Source organism: Neoarius graeffei, chromosome 26, assembly GCF_027579695.1.
Source record: "Neoarius graeffei isolate fNeoGra1 chromosome 26, fNeoGra1.pri, whole genome shotgun sequence".
NCBI lineage: Eukaryota > Metazoa > Chordata > Actinopteri > Siluriformes > Ariidae > Neoarius > Neoarius graeffei.
Genome location: NC_083594.1, coordinates 535,613 through 551,617, shown reverse-complemented (window position 1 = coordinate 551,617; position 16,005 = coordinate 535,613). Strand labels below are relative to the sequence as shown.

General features: G+C 41.2%; 1 protein-coding gene across 2 annotated transcripts in view; it reads left to right on the top strand.

Annotated features, from left to right (window-relative positions):
- Nucleotides 1-12,468, top strand: part of slc11a2 (solute carrier family 11 member 2) — a 29,469-nt gene extending 17,001 nt beyond the window's left edge. Inside the window, exons 6-17 of one of the 2 annotated variants that reach the window (XM_060910486.1) lie at nucleotides 70-176; nucleotides 2,378-2,448; nucleotides 2,588-2,655; nucleotides 2,953-3,108; nucleotides 3,308-3,466; nucleotides 3,645-3,731; nucleotides 3,831-3,950; nucleotides 4,915-5,064; nucleotides 5,158-5,231; nucleotides 6,162-6,315; nucleotides 8,013-8,107; nucleotides 10,921-12,468. In XM_060910486.1, coding sequence (XP_060766469.1) covers nucleotides 70-176; nucleotides 2,378-2,448; nucleotides 2,588-2,655; nucleotides 2,953-3,108; nucleotides 3,308-3,466; nucleotides 3,645-3,731; nucleotides 3,831-3,950; nucleotides 4,915-5,064; nucleotides 5,158-5,231; nucleotides 6,162-6,315; nucleotides 8,013-8,107; nucleotides 10,921-10,954 — 1,275 coding nt within the window. In that variant the 3' untranslated portion in view covers nucleotides 10,955-12,468. The remainder of the gene's footprint in view (nucleotides 1-69; nucleotides 177-2,377; nucleotides 2,449-2,587; nucleotides 2,656-2,952; nucleotides 3,109-3,307; nucleotides 3,467-3,644; nucleotides 3,732-3,830; nucleotides 3,951-4,914; nucleotides 5,065-5,157; nucleotides 5,232-6,161; nucleotides 6,316-8,012; nucleotides 8,108-10,920) is intronic. The other variant, XM_060910487.1, reaches the window with a different exon arrangement.
- The last annotated feature ends 3,537 nt before the right edge of the window (nucleotides 12,469-16,005 follow it).

The window sequence follows — 16,005 nt, the reverse complement described above, 5'->3', positions numbered from 1 at the left end:
AGGATGAAGAGGATGATGATAGTGAAGATGGTGATGAAGGTGTGATTCTGTAAGTGATTTCCTCTTCAGGTTCCTCGGATTATTCTGTGGCTGATGGTTGAACTCGCCATCATCGGCTCGGACATGCAGGAAGTGATCGGCTGTGCCATCGCCCTCTCCCTGCTGTCTGTGGGCAGGTAACACTGTGGAGTCCTGCTCCTGCTGCTGTGTGTGTGGCTGATCAGGTCTTTCAATTACATGAAACCTGCGACGGATAGTCATAGGCGCCCAAATTAAAAAGGCGCCCAAATTAAGGTCAAGCACCCAAAATATGCTACCAAAAGTAAAAAAAACCAAACAAAAAACCCCAAAATGTAGATTAAATAAACTTGGCTGCATAAAACCCAATGTCTTGACTTTCTTCTTTAAAAACACAGAAATTAGTGAGAATCGATATGTATTTCTTGTAATTGATGCGAAATCCGCACCATTCCCATGTTGTTCCAGGTTCGTCAAACTAGCCGTAATTCTCACGCAGAGCACGAATTCTCCATCAATGGCGATTGGCACACCATGATTTCATGGAGGAGCGAGAGTTGCGTACCAATGACCAGAGTGGGATTTCCACATTAGGGAAAGCTTCTTTTTTCTTCTTTTATATTGTTTTATGGGGGTTGGCAAACAGCTTTTAGGTGCATTACCGCCACCTTCTGGACTGGAGTGTGAACCAGAATGTTTACTACCCTATTGTGCAAAATTCTCCTAATAATTCCTGTATCATTTAAAAACCAAAACATAGCCCAGTATCCCACATTATCTGACCTTAACTGCAATATCTCTCTGATACCTAGTGTCATATGATTTAAATCAGGTAAAAGACTGAATAAAAGAGAGCTATTCAGGACACAGCTGTGTGTATTTAAGATACAGCTTGCATCATAAATCCATACATGCCCCTTTTCCACCAAAGCAGTTCCAGGGCTGGTTCGGGGCCAGTGCTTAGTTTGGAACCGGGTTTTCTGTTTCCACTGACAAAGAACTGGCTCTGGGGCCAGAAAAACCGGTTCCAGGCTAGCACCAACTCTCTGCTGGGCCAGAGGAAAGAACCGCTTACGTCAGCGGGGGGGCGGAGTTGTTAAGACCAGCAACAATAACAAGACCGCAAAAGATCGCCATTTTTAAGTGACGAGAAGCAGCAGCTGTACAAATGCGAAGTCATTTATTATTGTTGTTGTTGCTGCTGCTGCTTCTTCCGTGTTGTTTTTGCTTCGATATTCGCGCCAAGGTTTATGCAAACGTAGCAACGTAACTGACGTATACAGCGACGTAATGACGTATACAACGACGTAATGACGTGTCTTCCTTTAGCACCGCGAGCTATGGAAAAGCAAACTGGTTCTCAGCTGGCTCGCAAGTTGAACGAGTTGTGAACCAGCACCAGCACTGGCCCCGAACCAGCCCTGGAACTGATTTGGTGGAAAAGGGGTAACAGTTGTGTAAGTGTGGGTGGAATCAGTGACTTGGAGCTTGGTCCTCTTGTTGATGATAGTCTTAGACACTGGCCTTTCATTTAAATTAAGATCTTTAACCTGACTACAGACTGTAAATTGCGCTGCCAATTCTTGTGATGTGAGTGAAAAACCTTTTGTGTCACAGGTCTGCTACAGGTTTGTCTCTTTGATGGCAACAGTGCAGAACTTGCTTTTTCATTCCCAGGCTCTTTTCCTCCAGGCTTTAACACATCTTTTAAATACTAACTAGTTAGTTAAGTTAAAGTCCTTCCCGCGCCATGTGGCGCATCAGACGGCGCCGATCTTCGTTTCCATAGCCCTCGGCCTCTCGCCTATTACATAGCTAGGGTTACAGTGGGGGGCTAGTCCTCTGGTAACCACGAGAGTTTAACTCCCCACTCACATCTGTATTGCAGCGTGCCTTGCCAGATGGTAGTAGGTACCATTTTTATGATGGTCTTTGGTATGACCCGACCGTGAATAGAACTCACGATCTCCCGATCGAGAGGCGGACACGCTACCACTAGGCCACTAGTCGGTCTAAGTACTAACTAACTGTATTCTAATCATTTTTGTCATGGACATCAAGAGGGATTAATGCTGTAGACATTTTGCAATAAAGGTAAAAATAACATTCATAGATTTCTTTATTTATTCATAACTTTGTAGCTAAAAAAGCAGCAGCAGGTTTAAACACAGAGCGCTGGGAAACAGCACTTTGCACGTGCAGAAAAGACCAAATTACCCTGCATCATGGGGGAAAAAGCCCAAATTCAGAAATACAGGGTGTAGCCCAAATTATGTAATTGAAAGGCCTGCTGATTGACTGAGTGTGCGACTGAATGAATGAATGATTGATTGTGTATGATTGATCCCCCTCCCCTCAGGATCCCTCTGTGGGCCGGAGTACTCATCACCATTGTTGATACATTTGTTTTCCTGTTTCTGGATAAATACGGTGAGATTCATAAACTGAACGTTCATTAAATTATTGTAATAATTAAATGAACAGTCACCTTTTAAACGAATGAATGTTATAATTAAATGAATGTTATAACTGTGTGTTTGTTATAATTTTTATGATTTTTTTTTTGAAGGTTTACGTAAACTGGAAGCTTTCTTTGGTTTCCTCATCACCATCATGGCAGTTACCTTCGGGTATGAGGTAAAAATAATCCTCAGTAATGTATAAAGTCGTGATTTTAATAAGTTAACATTAAAAATGTAAATATTTAATTTGACTGTTTGGATGCTTTAATGTTAATTTGCATGAGCTAAATAATAATAATTTGGATTTGTGTTGATGTTTTTAATGTGTTCATTACAAAATGTTTTAATAAATGTTTTATGTTTAATAAATGTTTTAATTTTAATAGTTTTTATTTTTTCTGCAGTATGTCTGGTATTTAATCATGTTTTTCTGTGTGTGTGTGTGTGTGTGTGTGTGTGTGTGTCCCCGCAGTACATACGCGTGGCCCCGGATCAGGGCGCCGTGTTAAAGGGGATGTTTGTTCCGTACTGTCAGGGCTGCGGCACTGTGCAGTTGGAGCAGGCTGTTGGGATTGTTGGAGCTGTTATAATGCCTCATAACATCTACCTGCACTCGGCCCTCGTTAAGGTAACTGACCTGTGTGTGTGTGTGTGTGTGTGTGTGTGTGAGGTGTTTAGACACAGCACAGATCAGCACACACTCCTGAGACTCTCACAGCGCCACCTGCTGTCATATAAACAGGTGTTAATTCTCACACTGTGAGACCTGACTGAATGATTACTTAATATGTTAACGAGCCTTTGATGTGTTATTGTGTTGTTTACAGTCACGGCAGGTGGATCGAACGAACAAGAAGGAGGTGAAGGAGGCGAATAAATATTTCTTTATCGAGTCCTGCATCGCGCTGTTCGTCTCCTTCCTCATCAACGTGTTCGTGGTGGCCGTGTTCGCCGAGGCCTTCTACAATAAAACCAATATGGAAGTGGTGAGAGACTCGATAATGGCTACACGTGTGTGTGTGTGTGTGTGTGTGTGTGTGTGTGTGTGTGTGTGTGTGTGTGTGAGAGTGTATTATGTTATTACACATTTCATTGTTCTGATTTAATCTTCAGCTTTTAAGTTTTAAACTGTTTCTGGACCTGAAAAAAACCCTCTGTGTGTAGAATCAGCAGTGTAATCAGACTGGAAGTGTCTACACAGAACTGTTCCCACTCAACAACAACACACTTGAAGTTGACATCTACAAAGGGGTACGACACACACACACACACACACACACACACACACACACACACACACAGACTGAGTGAGAGACACGTGCAACCTGATAAAGTGCGTGTGTGTATCAGGGTGTGGTCCTGGGCTGTTTCTTTGGGCCTGCAGCGTTGTATATCTGGGCAGTGGGGATTCTGGCAGCGGGTCAGAGCTCCACCATGACAGGGACCTACTCGGGCCAGTTCGTCATGGAGGTGAGTGACATATTTTACACACACCACACAAAACAACTGTATGTATTATATGGACAGAAATGTTTTACTGGGAAATACACCACTCACATTTTTCCTGTGAGCTCCATCCGGGACATGGAGAACCAAAACCGGGACATAAATCTCAGTCTGTCACTTGTGAGGAAATTGATGAGTTGTTTTGATAAATTTGGGTCCTTTTTGTTTGTGAATGTGTCGATATAAGAAAAAGAAAGTCACACGTTGGCTTAAAGATATGAAGTTTATCTTCTTGTGTTGAAAAATATTTTCACTCCCTCATGAATAGACACACTCACAGTCTCCTCTGAAAGTATCGGAACACGAGGCCAATTCTTTTTTTTGTTATCAACTGAAGCTGTTTGGGTTTGAGATCAGAAGATGAATGAGATGATGGATCAGAATTTCAGCTTTCATTCCCTGATATTTAAATTGAGATGTGTTTAAACACTGAGAACCTTTTGTGGCAGACCACCCAGGCGTTTAGATGAGCAAAAGTATTGGAACGTCAGTCTTAAAATGAATAACACTGAATATTTGCTTGCTTGTCCCTCATCTGAAATAACTATATTAGCTCTGTGTTCGTGTTCAGTGGGGTTGAGTTCAGTCAGGGCTGAGTTCAGTCAGGACTCTGTGCAGGACACTCAAGTTCTTCACTCCAACCTTCACACACCACGTCTTCATGGAGCTTGCTGTGTGTACAGGAGCATCGTCTTGCTGGAGCAGGACTCTGAGTTCCACTGAAGGGAAACTGTAATGTTACCAGAACCAGAGATGTTCTGTACCACTGTGAGCTTCAGACTTCAGAGTTTGTGGGAACAGTTTGGGGAAGAACCACATGTGGGTGTGATGGATGGGGGCACATACTTTTGGCCTCATAGAGCATAATTAATGTTAATAATGAAAACATTTGTAAATAGTAATAGAGTAGTAATATTACACCCCCCAGGGTTTTCTGAACCTGCGCTGGTCTCGGTTTGCACGAGTGTTGTTAACGCGCTCCATCGCCATCTTCCCCACGCTGCTCGTCGCCATCTTCCAGGACATCACACGTTTAACGGGCATGAATGATTTCCTCAACGTTCTGCAGAGCATGCAGGTCAGTTCACTAGTGGTGTGTGTGTGTGTGTGTGTGTGTGTGTGTGTGTGTGTGTGTGTGTGTGTTCCCTCATGTGTTTTGTATCACACACAGCTCCCGTTTGCGCTGATCCCCATACTGACCTTCACCAGCCTCACGCCCATCATGAATGACTTCGCCAATGGCCTGTATGTCTCTCTCTCTCTCTCTCTCTCTCTCTCTCTCTCTCTCTCACACACACACACACACACACACACACACACACACACACACACACACACTGTAATTATGATATACAGGTAGTCGTCAACTTATGACCTATGTGACTTACGACCGATCGACTTTACGACCGTCTGGTTATGACCGGCAAGTGTTTCCCAGCTGAGCATACGACAGTTTCCGCCCCAGCTCCCGGCAGCGCCTCTCGCCGCATACAACAGTTTCCGCCCCAGCTCCAGGCACACGCGCAGTCTCTCTCACGCTGCCTCGCGCACTCCGTCATACAGTTTCCGCCCCAGCTCCTGGTTTATGAAACGAGCAAATCCTCCCGCCAGCCTGAGCGCTGCAGCAGCTGGTGATGACGTAGACGACCCACAGCCAAGCACCAGTGATGCCAGCGGTCACTAAGTTTTGTATTTTGCTATGTTTTACATTTGGATTTTGGTATGTTTCAAACTAAAATGTTTTCTATTTTTCACACCTGTATTTCGTATTTTTTGTTTTGCACATATTAAACGAATTGTACTGTACGCAGTGTAGTACGCAGTGTTTGACTTAAACCAAATAATGAGCCAAGGGAATGAAATAAGAAAATGTTGATAAAATAAGACTTTAAGATGATTACAATATGATTACACATCACAATATACTTACGTTCATTTAACATAGGCCGACTTACGACCAGATCGGTTTACGACCGGTCAGTTGCAACCAAACGCAGTCGTAAGTCGACGACTACCTGTATTATTGATTGGAAATGTATATGGCTGTGTGACAGACAGACAGGAGTGAGACAGTGCCCTCTGGCTGTCTGTCAGACTGATGCAGTGAGACCTGACAGTCTGATGATGGTGTGTGTGTGTGTGTGTGTGTGTGTGTGCGTGCGTGCGCGTGTGCAGGTTCTGGAAGCTGGGAGGTGGTCTCACCATCCTGTTGGTGTGTGCGATTAATCTGTATTTCGTGGTGGTGTATGTGACGGCTCTGAACAGCGTGCTGCTCTACGTCCTCGCTGCTCTGCTCTCCTTCGCTTACCTCTGCTTTGTCGCTTATCTGGTGAGGAAAAACACACACACACACACACACACCACACACACACACACACACACACACTGTGGTGATGAATGTGGTTCAACCACAGTGAAGAATAAAACAGTTCCCTGAGTGAAACATACATTTGTGAGCTCGGGTTCTCCTCATCACCGTGACCCTCAGTGTAAACACTCCGAGTTACTCAGTGTATCACTCCGGATATTCAGGAGTTCGGATTAAGTGTGTGTGTGTGTGTGTGTGTGTGTGTGTGTGTGTGTGTGTGTGTGTGTGTGTGTAATTAGTGACAGACCTGAGTTTAATCTGTGTATTAAATCACTCACTGTGGATAAACCATCTCACATCGACTGAAGAACAGAAACGTTCCGGGTCACACTCGGACCAGATCAGACGCACCCTGAAATCTCACCTTCCCCAAGTCTAAACTATACACCCTGCCTCTTTTAGGGTGTTCACACGGCACATATTTGCATCGATGCTGCACCGATGTATTTTGTTGCGATATATCTTACACCGATGTAAATTTTGCGCAGCGTTCACACGTCACAACCCTGCTTACTAGAGAGAAGCGTGTTAGCACCGGTGCAGACCCACTTGCGGTCACACGGCAGTTTCTGCGACCGTGTTATAGTAGCAAAAACTTTATTACTATCATTTCCTTTGATAGTAATAAAGTTTTGATATTTCCTTTTATTACTATCATTTCCTATCATTATTATTATCATTTCCGATAGTAATAATGCGGAAATGAAATATGCGCATGCGTGAAAATGTACTTCTTTTTCCCGGTTGTCATGGCATCACCAAGCGCCGGGAAAACAACGTGGATGAAGACACCAGTGTTGCCAGATATTGCTGACGTTTTCCAGCCCAAAATATGTTCAAATCCGCCAAAATGCACTTAAAACCGCCAAATCTGGCAACACTGGAAGACACGCAGTTCTGTTGTTGTTGATATTCGCCATTTTGGAAGCGCAAAATACCAGGATGCAAATTATGCAATACCCTTATGTAATCAACTCTCCTCACGCGTAGCGAGTCTACCCCTGTAGCGTTCAGACGTCCCATTTTATATCGGTGCTGCCCCGCAAACTAGCATTTACTCCGGAGTAAATTTCTTAAACCCCCTCCCGAGCAGGGTTAGATTTGCACCGGTTTAAGCAGCTTTCAGGGGCGACACCGCTATAACTTTGTACCGTGTGAACGCGCTACCGGGGCGGCCCCGGTGCTACACCGGAGTAAAAGTTGCCGTGTGAACACCCCTTTACACTCTGACACTTAACTCTGTACAGCAGCGCCATCTGCGGTGTGGAGTGTGTTAGTGCACTGAGACCACAGCAATTACTGACGTCACACTGTTTCATTTATTACTCAACACCACACACACACACACACACACTCCCTCTCTCTCTCTCTCACACGGTTTATACATTTAATATGGAACATCTGAGAGTCTCTCTCTCTCCCCCTCCCTCTCTCTGTCTCTCTCTCTCTGTCTGTCTTTCTCTCTCTCAGGCTGCACTGGTAGAAAGGCTCCTTGTTTTCTTTACGTCTCTACACACGTTCTCTAATTATTTAAATATTTATATTGTTTTATATTATTCATTTCTTCTTCATGTCCTTTTCTTTTTGTGTTATTTCAGTAAACTCTGAATTGTGTGTGTGTGTGTTTTTATAAATAAATATGGTTGTGTTTCCTGTAGGTGTGGCGGTGTCTGATTGCTCTGGGCGTGTCCTGTGTGGATGTTTGCGGCAGGGTAAGAAACCCACCCACTGTGCTCATAGAGGAACAGCCAGAGTACGACTCCTAAACACACACACACACACACACACACACACACACACACATATCTACCTCTTCAGAACATTCCTGATATAGGCACTTGTGTGTGTGTGTGTGTGTGTGTGTGTGTATGTGTGTGTACTGCAGTATTTAATGGATGTTAATGATCCTGAACACTGATCTTGTTGTGAACACCAGGCTTAAGAGAATATTACAAAATTAAATTTACATGATTTTTATCTCATTAATTAATTAGTAAATTATTTCTGTCAATAAATCGTTTCTCGCTGACGCTTCGCTCATTTTGGGGAAATACCTGGTTTAAAACTCTTCAGGATTTTCTCTCTGATAAACTGTGAATTAACTCTGAGTTAAAGTTGTGAAACTGTGACCGTTTAACGCTGATGGGGTTCAGGGCAGATTTACACACAGCGTGTCAGAGCAAAGCAACACTGAAGATACGCAGAGAAAAGTCCAAGACAGGAAGGGGCGGGGAAAGAGGCGGGGATGTTATTTCAGTGTCTGACCTCACTGCATATGAAGGAGAAGGAGTTTCCCTTTCAGAGCACAATGTTTGGGGAGGAGAATGTTTAAATAAATGAATGTTGATATAATTTATGAAAGTTGCGCTGTAATTTAACACACCCGCCCGCACGTGCTTGCCTTTTTTCTCCCGTTCTGCTCGACGTCGTGCACTTCTGTACTCGTGTTAATTTCCCTGAACGCAGAAAAAAATGTTCTCAAAACAGTTCGGGTCCTACATCACATTATTATTCATTTACTGGAGGAAATAAAAAAAGATGATCTGGAAGTAGGTGGAGTCTCATTAGCAGAGACCTGCACTAATTTGTGCTGCTCTTTGGAGATTGAGTTGGTCATCATTATTATTATTATTATTATTAAAGTGAAGTGGCTGTGTGTGTGTGTTTGTTAATTTGCATATTGTTAGATCACCTACAGAACTGGCCACGCCCACTTATGCTTTGTTTTGATTTTCCCTGTTCAGTAAATCTGACCCTGAAAGATTAAAATGTATTAATCTGTGAGATAAACACGGTGTCTGAGCTACACAGCACACTCTGAGCCGCTGTTAAAAACACGCTCGTTAGCGATAACATTAACGCGCTGTTCTGTGGTTTTATTAATCGTAGCATTTATTTTTAATGTCTGTTTCTCCTGCAGGAGCAACTTTAACCTCCTGCTCTTATCGCCATCTTTGTTTGTGTTTATCCATCGTGTGTAACGATGGAAATTAATATAATTTTATTTACGATGTTGTTTAATGCTGGATTAGCATTAGCGTAGGAGATAACGTGTAAAATATTTACTCAAGTATTTTTAAGAATAAATAATTTATTAAACCCGAAAAAAATAACCTGTAGGCCAGTGAAACTCAGACGGATTGATCCTGAGAGAAAATAAAATATTGATTTTAGCATCATTTGTGAAATCATCGTCATCAGCTCTAATTAATTATTCATATAAATATAAATATGTAAATGAAGCAAGTGTGTTGTGACATCAGGGTCAACCTGCAGTGTATTAACACACAATGTACCCTGGGCGGAGTCCCCTGGGCCTCCATCTTAAGGGCGGAGTCTGTTATTCCTTTATTTTTCTGTCCAGTATTGTTTGTTTACCCAGAATGCATTCCTGTACAGTTTCTGTTCCTGAATAACAGACAAAACTTTTCATCAGTGTGAATTTGTTGATTTGTTTTGTTGATTAATTTTATGAATAAAATATTTTTATTAGATGCAAAAAAACATAAATTGTGTTTTGGACGCTGTGTGAGATTTGTGAAAAAGTTAAACACCTAATTTTTGTTAATGTTGTTGAAGGTCACCGAAAGTGTTTAAATTAAATGAAAGTTTTATTCTCGGCTGTAATTCAGCGCTCACTGTCCCTGTCTGCTTTCTGTTCGAAAATAAAAAGAAGCAAAATCTCACATGTTTGGATCTGAAACTCTTTTATTACTGAATTAAATAATAATAAAAATACACATTACACAAACAAATACAAACTATTTAAAAGCTGACAGTGATTACAGAGAGCAGAATCAGAACATTTTAAATGTTAAATATTTCAAAAACTAATTTTTACAGAACGGCTGAAAATATTGAGCTAACAGGCTAACGAGTTAGCATTTTTGCGGAATTATAAAAGTGCACACTCCTCCCTGTTCATATCTACATGACGTTAGCAGTTTAGCTAGTTAGCGTGCAAGGAACAAAATACACTGCAGAATAAAATTCGACTTTGAGTTGTTTGTATTTGTTCACGCTTTTATTCAATAAAATTTTAGTGCTTCACGCTGCAAGTTGATATTTTACAAACTAATAAAAATAACAGACGTTTAGCATGTGAGCTAATCAGCAAAACTGCTCTGACTTTAGTGTATTTTATAAAGTTTCTGTAATAAATATAAAGATTTAAATCTTGTGATTAAATTTTGTGGGTTTTGTTCCAAACTGCTGCTTTAGTTCAGGAAACTTCCAGAGTAATGGAACATTTCATCTTTATTCTCTCTTATATTCACTTTAATCTTATTTTTAATTGTGTGTGTAATTGAGAGACATGAGGCGGAGTTAAGCAGAACCCAGTTTTAACTGACGGAGAAATTCATCAGGAATCCAGTTTAGTGTTCAGTGCTGAGGGTCACATACTGGAACACACTATGACATCATCACCGTGCGACTTAGTTCTATAAAACACACTGTTGAGCAACACACACACACACACACACACACACACACACAGGTGTGTAACAGTGCTGATGTTGACTTCCTGTTGTGTAATGTTGAGTTCTGTGTGTTTCTGATGTTCAGGTTGCGCAGAACCACATGGACTCGTACATGCTGAGCAACCTCGATACAGAGCTGGAGCGATGACGCACGCACGCACACACACACCCCTGGGTTTTTATTAAGTGGACAATTGGACCAGAACACTGGAATATCACTGTGTAGTGTGCACTACTTAGTGATGTTTAGTGCCCTTTATATTTATTTTAAATGTTAATGCTGTTAAATGCAGCTAAAGTTCACATTTCTGAAAGTTTTGTTTGTCTTTTAGTGAATTTGCATACAGCCAATCAGAGCACAGGGGGCGTGTCTGTGTGCATAAGCCCTGAAACACTAGTCCATCTGTGTCAGTCGTTTACATCTTATTATAATAAGATACGGAAGCCCCTCCCACCACTCTCCACCAAGCCATGCCCACTTCTTCACCTGCTGTATCACCGGAGCGCTGAGAGATGATCACTGCAGTCATCAACAGCTGACAGAAACGTGATGAAATAAAATAAATGATACTTTAATTGGTCTAGTACTGAAATAATAGCAGGAGAGCATTTATAAAAGTTTTATAAATATAAATAAGGAATAACGCACGTCTGAGCACGCTGCTCTCGGATAGTAATCAGCGCTGAGGGGCTGCGGTGCGTTCCAACCCCAGAGCTGATGAGTTTCCTCTAACAGCATGACCCCCGCCTGTTTTTCCTCTCACACCACAACAATCTGCCAACCGTTTGCTTTATTTATTCAGAAATAAATGTCATACTTTTTATCCATTTGTAGTTACGTTTAAGGTCCATTAGCTCCTGTTCTCCCTGACGTTATAGCAGCGATAAACAGTCGTTTCCTCGGCCTGTTTTTTTCCCAACCTGCGATTTTCCCAACGCGCTGACGCTGGAGACTCCTTCCAGCAGTGTGACAGAAATGTCCCTGTGAATGAGCCGTTACTATAGAAACAAGAACATTACAATGAGTGCATTAATATAAATATTTATTTATTATTTATATTAATATAAATTTGCTGCTATGGAAAATTAATCAACAGTTTTTAGGGAACATTTTAAAGGCGTCACGCAGTGGCGATAAAAGTCGCATTATTCTGCACCAGAATGCTTTCGAGATTCGAAATAAATTGACTGTCGAGTTTTCAAAAGCTTCCCGCGGTTGTAATCGGTCCTTATTTGATCATGCCCATCACTTGAAATTTCCCGCGTTCGCAGCGCCCTCTCTCGGCCAATGGAACAGCTGCGTGACGTCATACCAGTAACCACTCGGTGCAGTTGCAATGGCGGACACACCAGAAAATAGGAGCGATGCTGAGGAAATTAGCTTTGATTTTACCGATACAGAAGAAGAAAATGGCCCACAAGTAGAGATTTTGACAGCTGAATGTCCCGGTGGTATCCAGCATTACAGATTTGAACCTGAGCGCTCATCTTCAGAAGAAAATGAGGACAGTTCTGACGACCACAGAAACGAAGACGAGAATGAAGAAGACCGGCGACTTGAAGACTTGTTTTGGTTGGTTTCTCTGACTAAATCACTACTTGTGTGTATTTTTAAAGACCATTTTCATTTGAATTAGAATGCTGTGTGATTTAATCTATGATTATGTGTAATACTGATAGCTGTAGGGGTGAAAGTATAGCTAGAAAGATTGAATTCTAGCAACTTGACAGCTTGCGATCTCGCGAAATGCAGTGGGCCTTCTGATACAGTAGACCCCTTCACTGTAAAAAAGAATAGTTGAGAATACTTGAAATTTCAAGGCAACAGTCTGCATTAAGAATTTTATGTTTTGCCAACGATGTGCCCATGATAATCCAAACTATGATAACACTGTTATCTTTATTAAGAATTCTTAATTAAGTCAATTTTCAATTCCTCATTCTGCCAACATAGATTTCTCTTTTTGCTGAACAGTGGCATTCACAGTAGTACAAAAAGGCAATTGAGGTTATCACAATTTTGGGGGGGGGGGGGGGGGGGGCTTTTTTTTTACCTTTATTTGGATAGGACAGTGTAGAGACAGGAAATGAGCAGGAGAGAGAGACTGAGAGGGATCGGGAAATGACCTCAGGTCAGAATCGAACCCGGGTCCCCGGACTTATGGTATGGCGCCTTATCCACCTGAGCCACGACAACATGAGCTTCAACTAGAGAGAGAACCACATTGCCCAGCCCTTGCATTTGGGAGAGGAAACCCCGTGCCTTGGTCATTAAGAGCATGCGCTGAATAAACACCTGTGGCAATTATGTATTTTCAATTCAGATTATTCACTATTGCATATTTACACATCATTGAGGTGCACCCTATCAGTTTGATGTGGATTTTTCTGTTCGTTAATAATTATTCATATTTTCTTGTCCATTCAATTGTGAATATGGAATTACTTGAACAAAGCATAATTCTATTTTTTAGAATTATCCACATCAAGAAAAATCCACATCAAACTGATAGGGTGCACCTCAATGATGTGTAAATATACAATAGTGAATAATCTGAATTGAAAATACATAACTGCCACAGGTGTTTATTCAGCGCATGCTCTGAATGACCAAGACACGTGGTTTCCTCTCCCAAATGCAAGGGCTGGGCAATGTGGTTCTCTCTTCAGTTGAAGTTCATGTTGTCGTGGCTCAGGTGGATAAGGCGCCATACCATAAATCTGGGGACCTGGGTTTGATTCTGACCTGAGGTCCTTTCCTGATCTCTCTCCTGCTTATTTCCTGTCTCTACACTGTCCTATCCAAATAAAGGTGAAAAAAGCCCCCCCCCAAAAATTGTGATAACCTCAATTGCCTTTTTGTACTACTGTGAATGCCACTGTTCAGCAAAAAGAGAAATCTATGTTGGCAGAATGAGGAATTGAAAATTGACTTAATTAAGAATTCTTAATAAAGATAACAGTGTTATCATAGTTTGGATTATCATGGGCACATCGTTGGCAAAACATAAAATTCTTAATGCAGACTGTTGCCTTGAAATTTCAAGTATTCTCAACTATTCTTTTTTACAGTGTTGATATTCCAGTTTTCATCATTTTCCTTTTATTGCGGTTGATTTTAACTTGATATTCAGTATGTTATAGGCTGGGAGTATTGAGCTTTGTATTGTATTGTTTAGTAAACGTACAATCGTCAGTAATAAGTGATAATTATTAGTTAAAGGCAGCTCTGTGGCATAAATCACTGTAAAATTTGGACACAAGTCCAAATTTGGCCTTTTGGTTTCTATCCTATAGATCTATTTTGCTCTCCCATGATGATCTTAGACCTGTTAAAAGCGACATGGGGTGTTGTACATAATATTGCAAGATCATGGAGGTTTAATTGGAGTTTTGTGAAAATGTTTTTAAAAAGCTAGTAAAGGTGGCTTGGGAAGCTGGAAAGCAGACATTATAAACAAACAAAATTCTTGAACTGTCTTGTCAGTGGGAAATTCGTGTAAGGCAATTCCTGGCTGGGGCTCGTTGTTACAGCCAAACACAATACACCGATTAGGCATTTTGTATCACAGAATATTAATACATCATTTCATAGTGTTTTGAGTGTTCAAAACTATCCACAAACTGAATAAATCCACAAAATCCGCAATGGAAACAACTCTGGTAAACGCACGCTATAGAGAAAACATGGCGACAGGCCAGCATCACCCAAGGGAGGTTACTGGTATGACGTCACACATAAGTTGACCTAGTTAACGGCTGGCTGCCTAAATTTGGCTGTGCGCGTCAACTTTAAATGCTTGTAGCGGGCGCATCGTGACACTGAGATCGCGGGAAACCGAGGGGCTTGAATAACCCACCAAACCCGACATTTTGACACATGATATAGCCTGATTGCTGAAATTACCGCACGACGCCTTTAATGATTGTTGAATTTTGAAGCTGATTTTTGTAATTTATATGAAACTCACGTTTATCCAGTCGGTTTATTAACAACATCGTGAAGCAGAAGAGACACAGAGAATTAAAGGATTATTTTAGTGTAACGCGCTCGCTGTCATTCAGGAAACCCGTTAAACTCCGCGTGTGTTTGCTGTATTCACGCAATAATTCCACACAGCATCCATTATATTCTGATTTACTTTCATTGTTTTGTAATAAACACTATGCTCTGAGTCACAGAGATTCAGAGGCTTGATCACAGCTCATTTCTGTGATGAATAATATTTAATATTTATATCTGAGTAATTTATATAAAGTATTTTCTGGATTCCGTGAGAGAAACTCTTCCAGGTGAAAAGTCACTGTGGTTTTTATCGTACTTGACTCTGTGCCGTATACAACAGAAGCAGAAGAATGATTTACAGAATCCTCATTCACTTCTACTACCTCTGGCTCCGCCCTGACATCCCCTGGCCACGCCCCCTGGTGACTGTTCCCCTTGCTGGTGTGATGAATCTCACCGAGTTCAGCCCTTTAGCTCAGCTTAATTTACATAATATTAATCATCAAACACACTGAGGGCGGGAACAGGTATTAGGGGCGTGGCCTGACCAGATCAGGGCAGGGCTAAGGCATGACGAAAACATCAGGGTTTGTCACTAAAGCTGTCTGTCTGTCCGTCGTCATGGTGATGAGACGTGAATGTGGTGACAGTGCTGATATTTTATAGGTTTTTATCTGTGGGGTTTTTTGGACATTTTTATGACCCAATATGCAAATGAGCTGCTCAGACATAATGAGAGTGATTTATAGATAAACTCTAATCATAAAACACATTATTTATGTTTGATGTTTAATTTGTTCCACAAATGTTATTTTATGTAACAGCAATGAATTCCTTCCTGTATCTGAATTTACACACAACAATAATAAACTCATCTGATTTTATTCAGAAATAAGTGATTTATTTATTATAAGGCTGAAAGAAATTCTTATAAATAAAGCTCAGAATGTTTTGTTTATAAAATATATTCTTCAACTGTGTTATTTATAATCCTTATATCGGGTGGGCAGAAAAAAGTGATACCCCTGTTTAATCAAGAATAACTCAAAAACTAGGCTATGCATACAAACTAAATTTGGTACATGTCATGAGCAGCTAGTTTTAGTCAAGTGGCGAAATTTTCAGCCAAAAATATTCATTAACACAGGAATAATGAAGAAATAC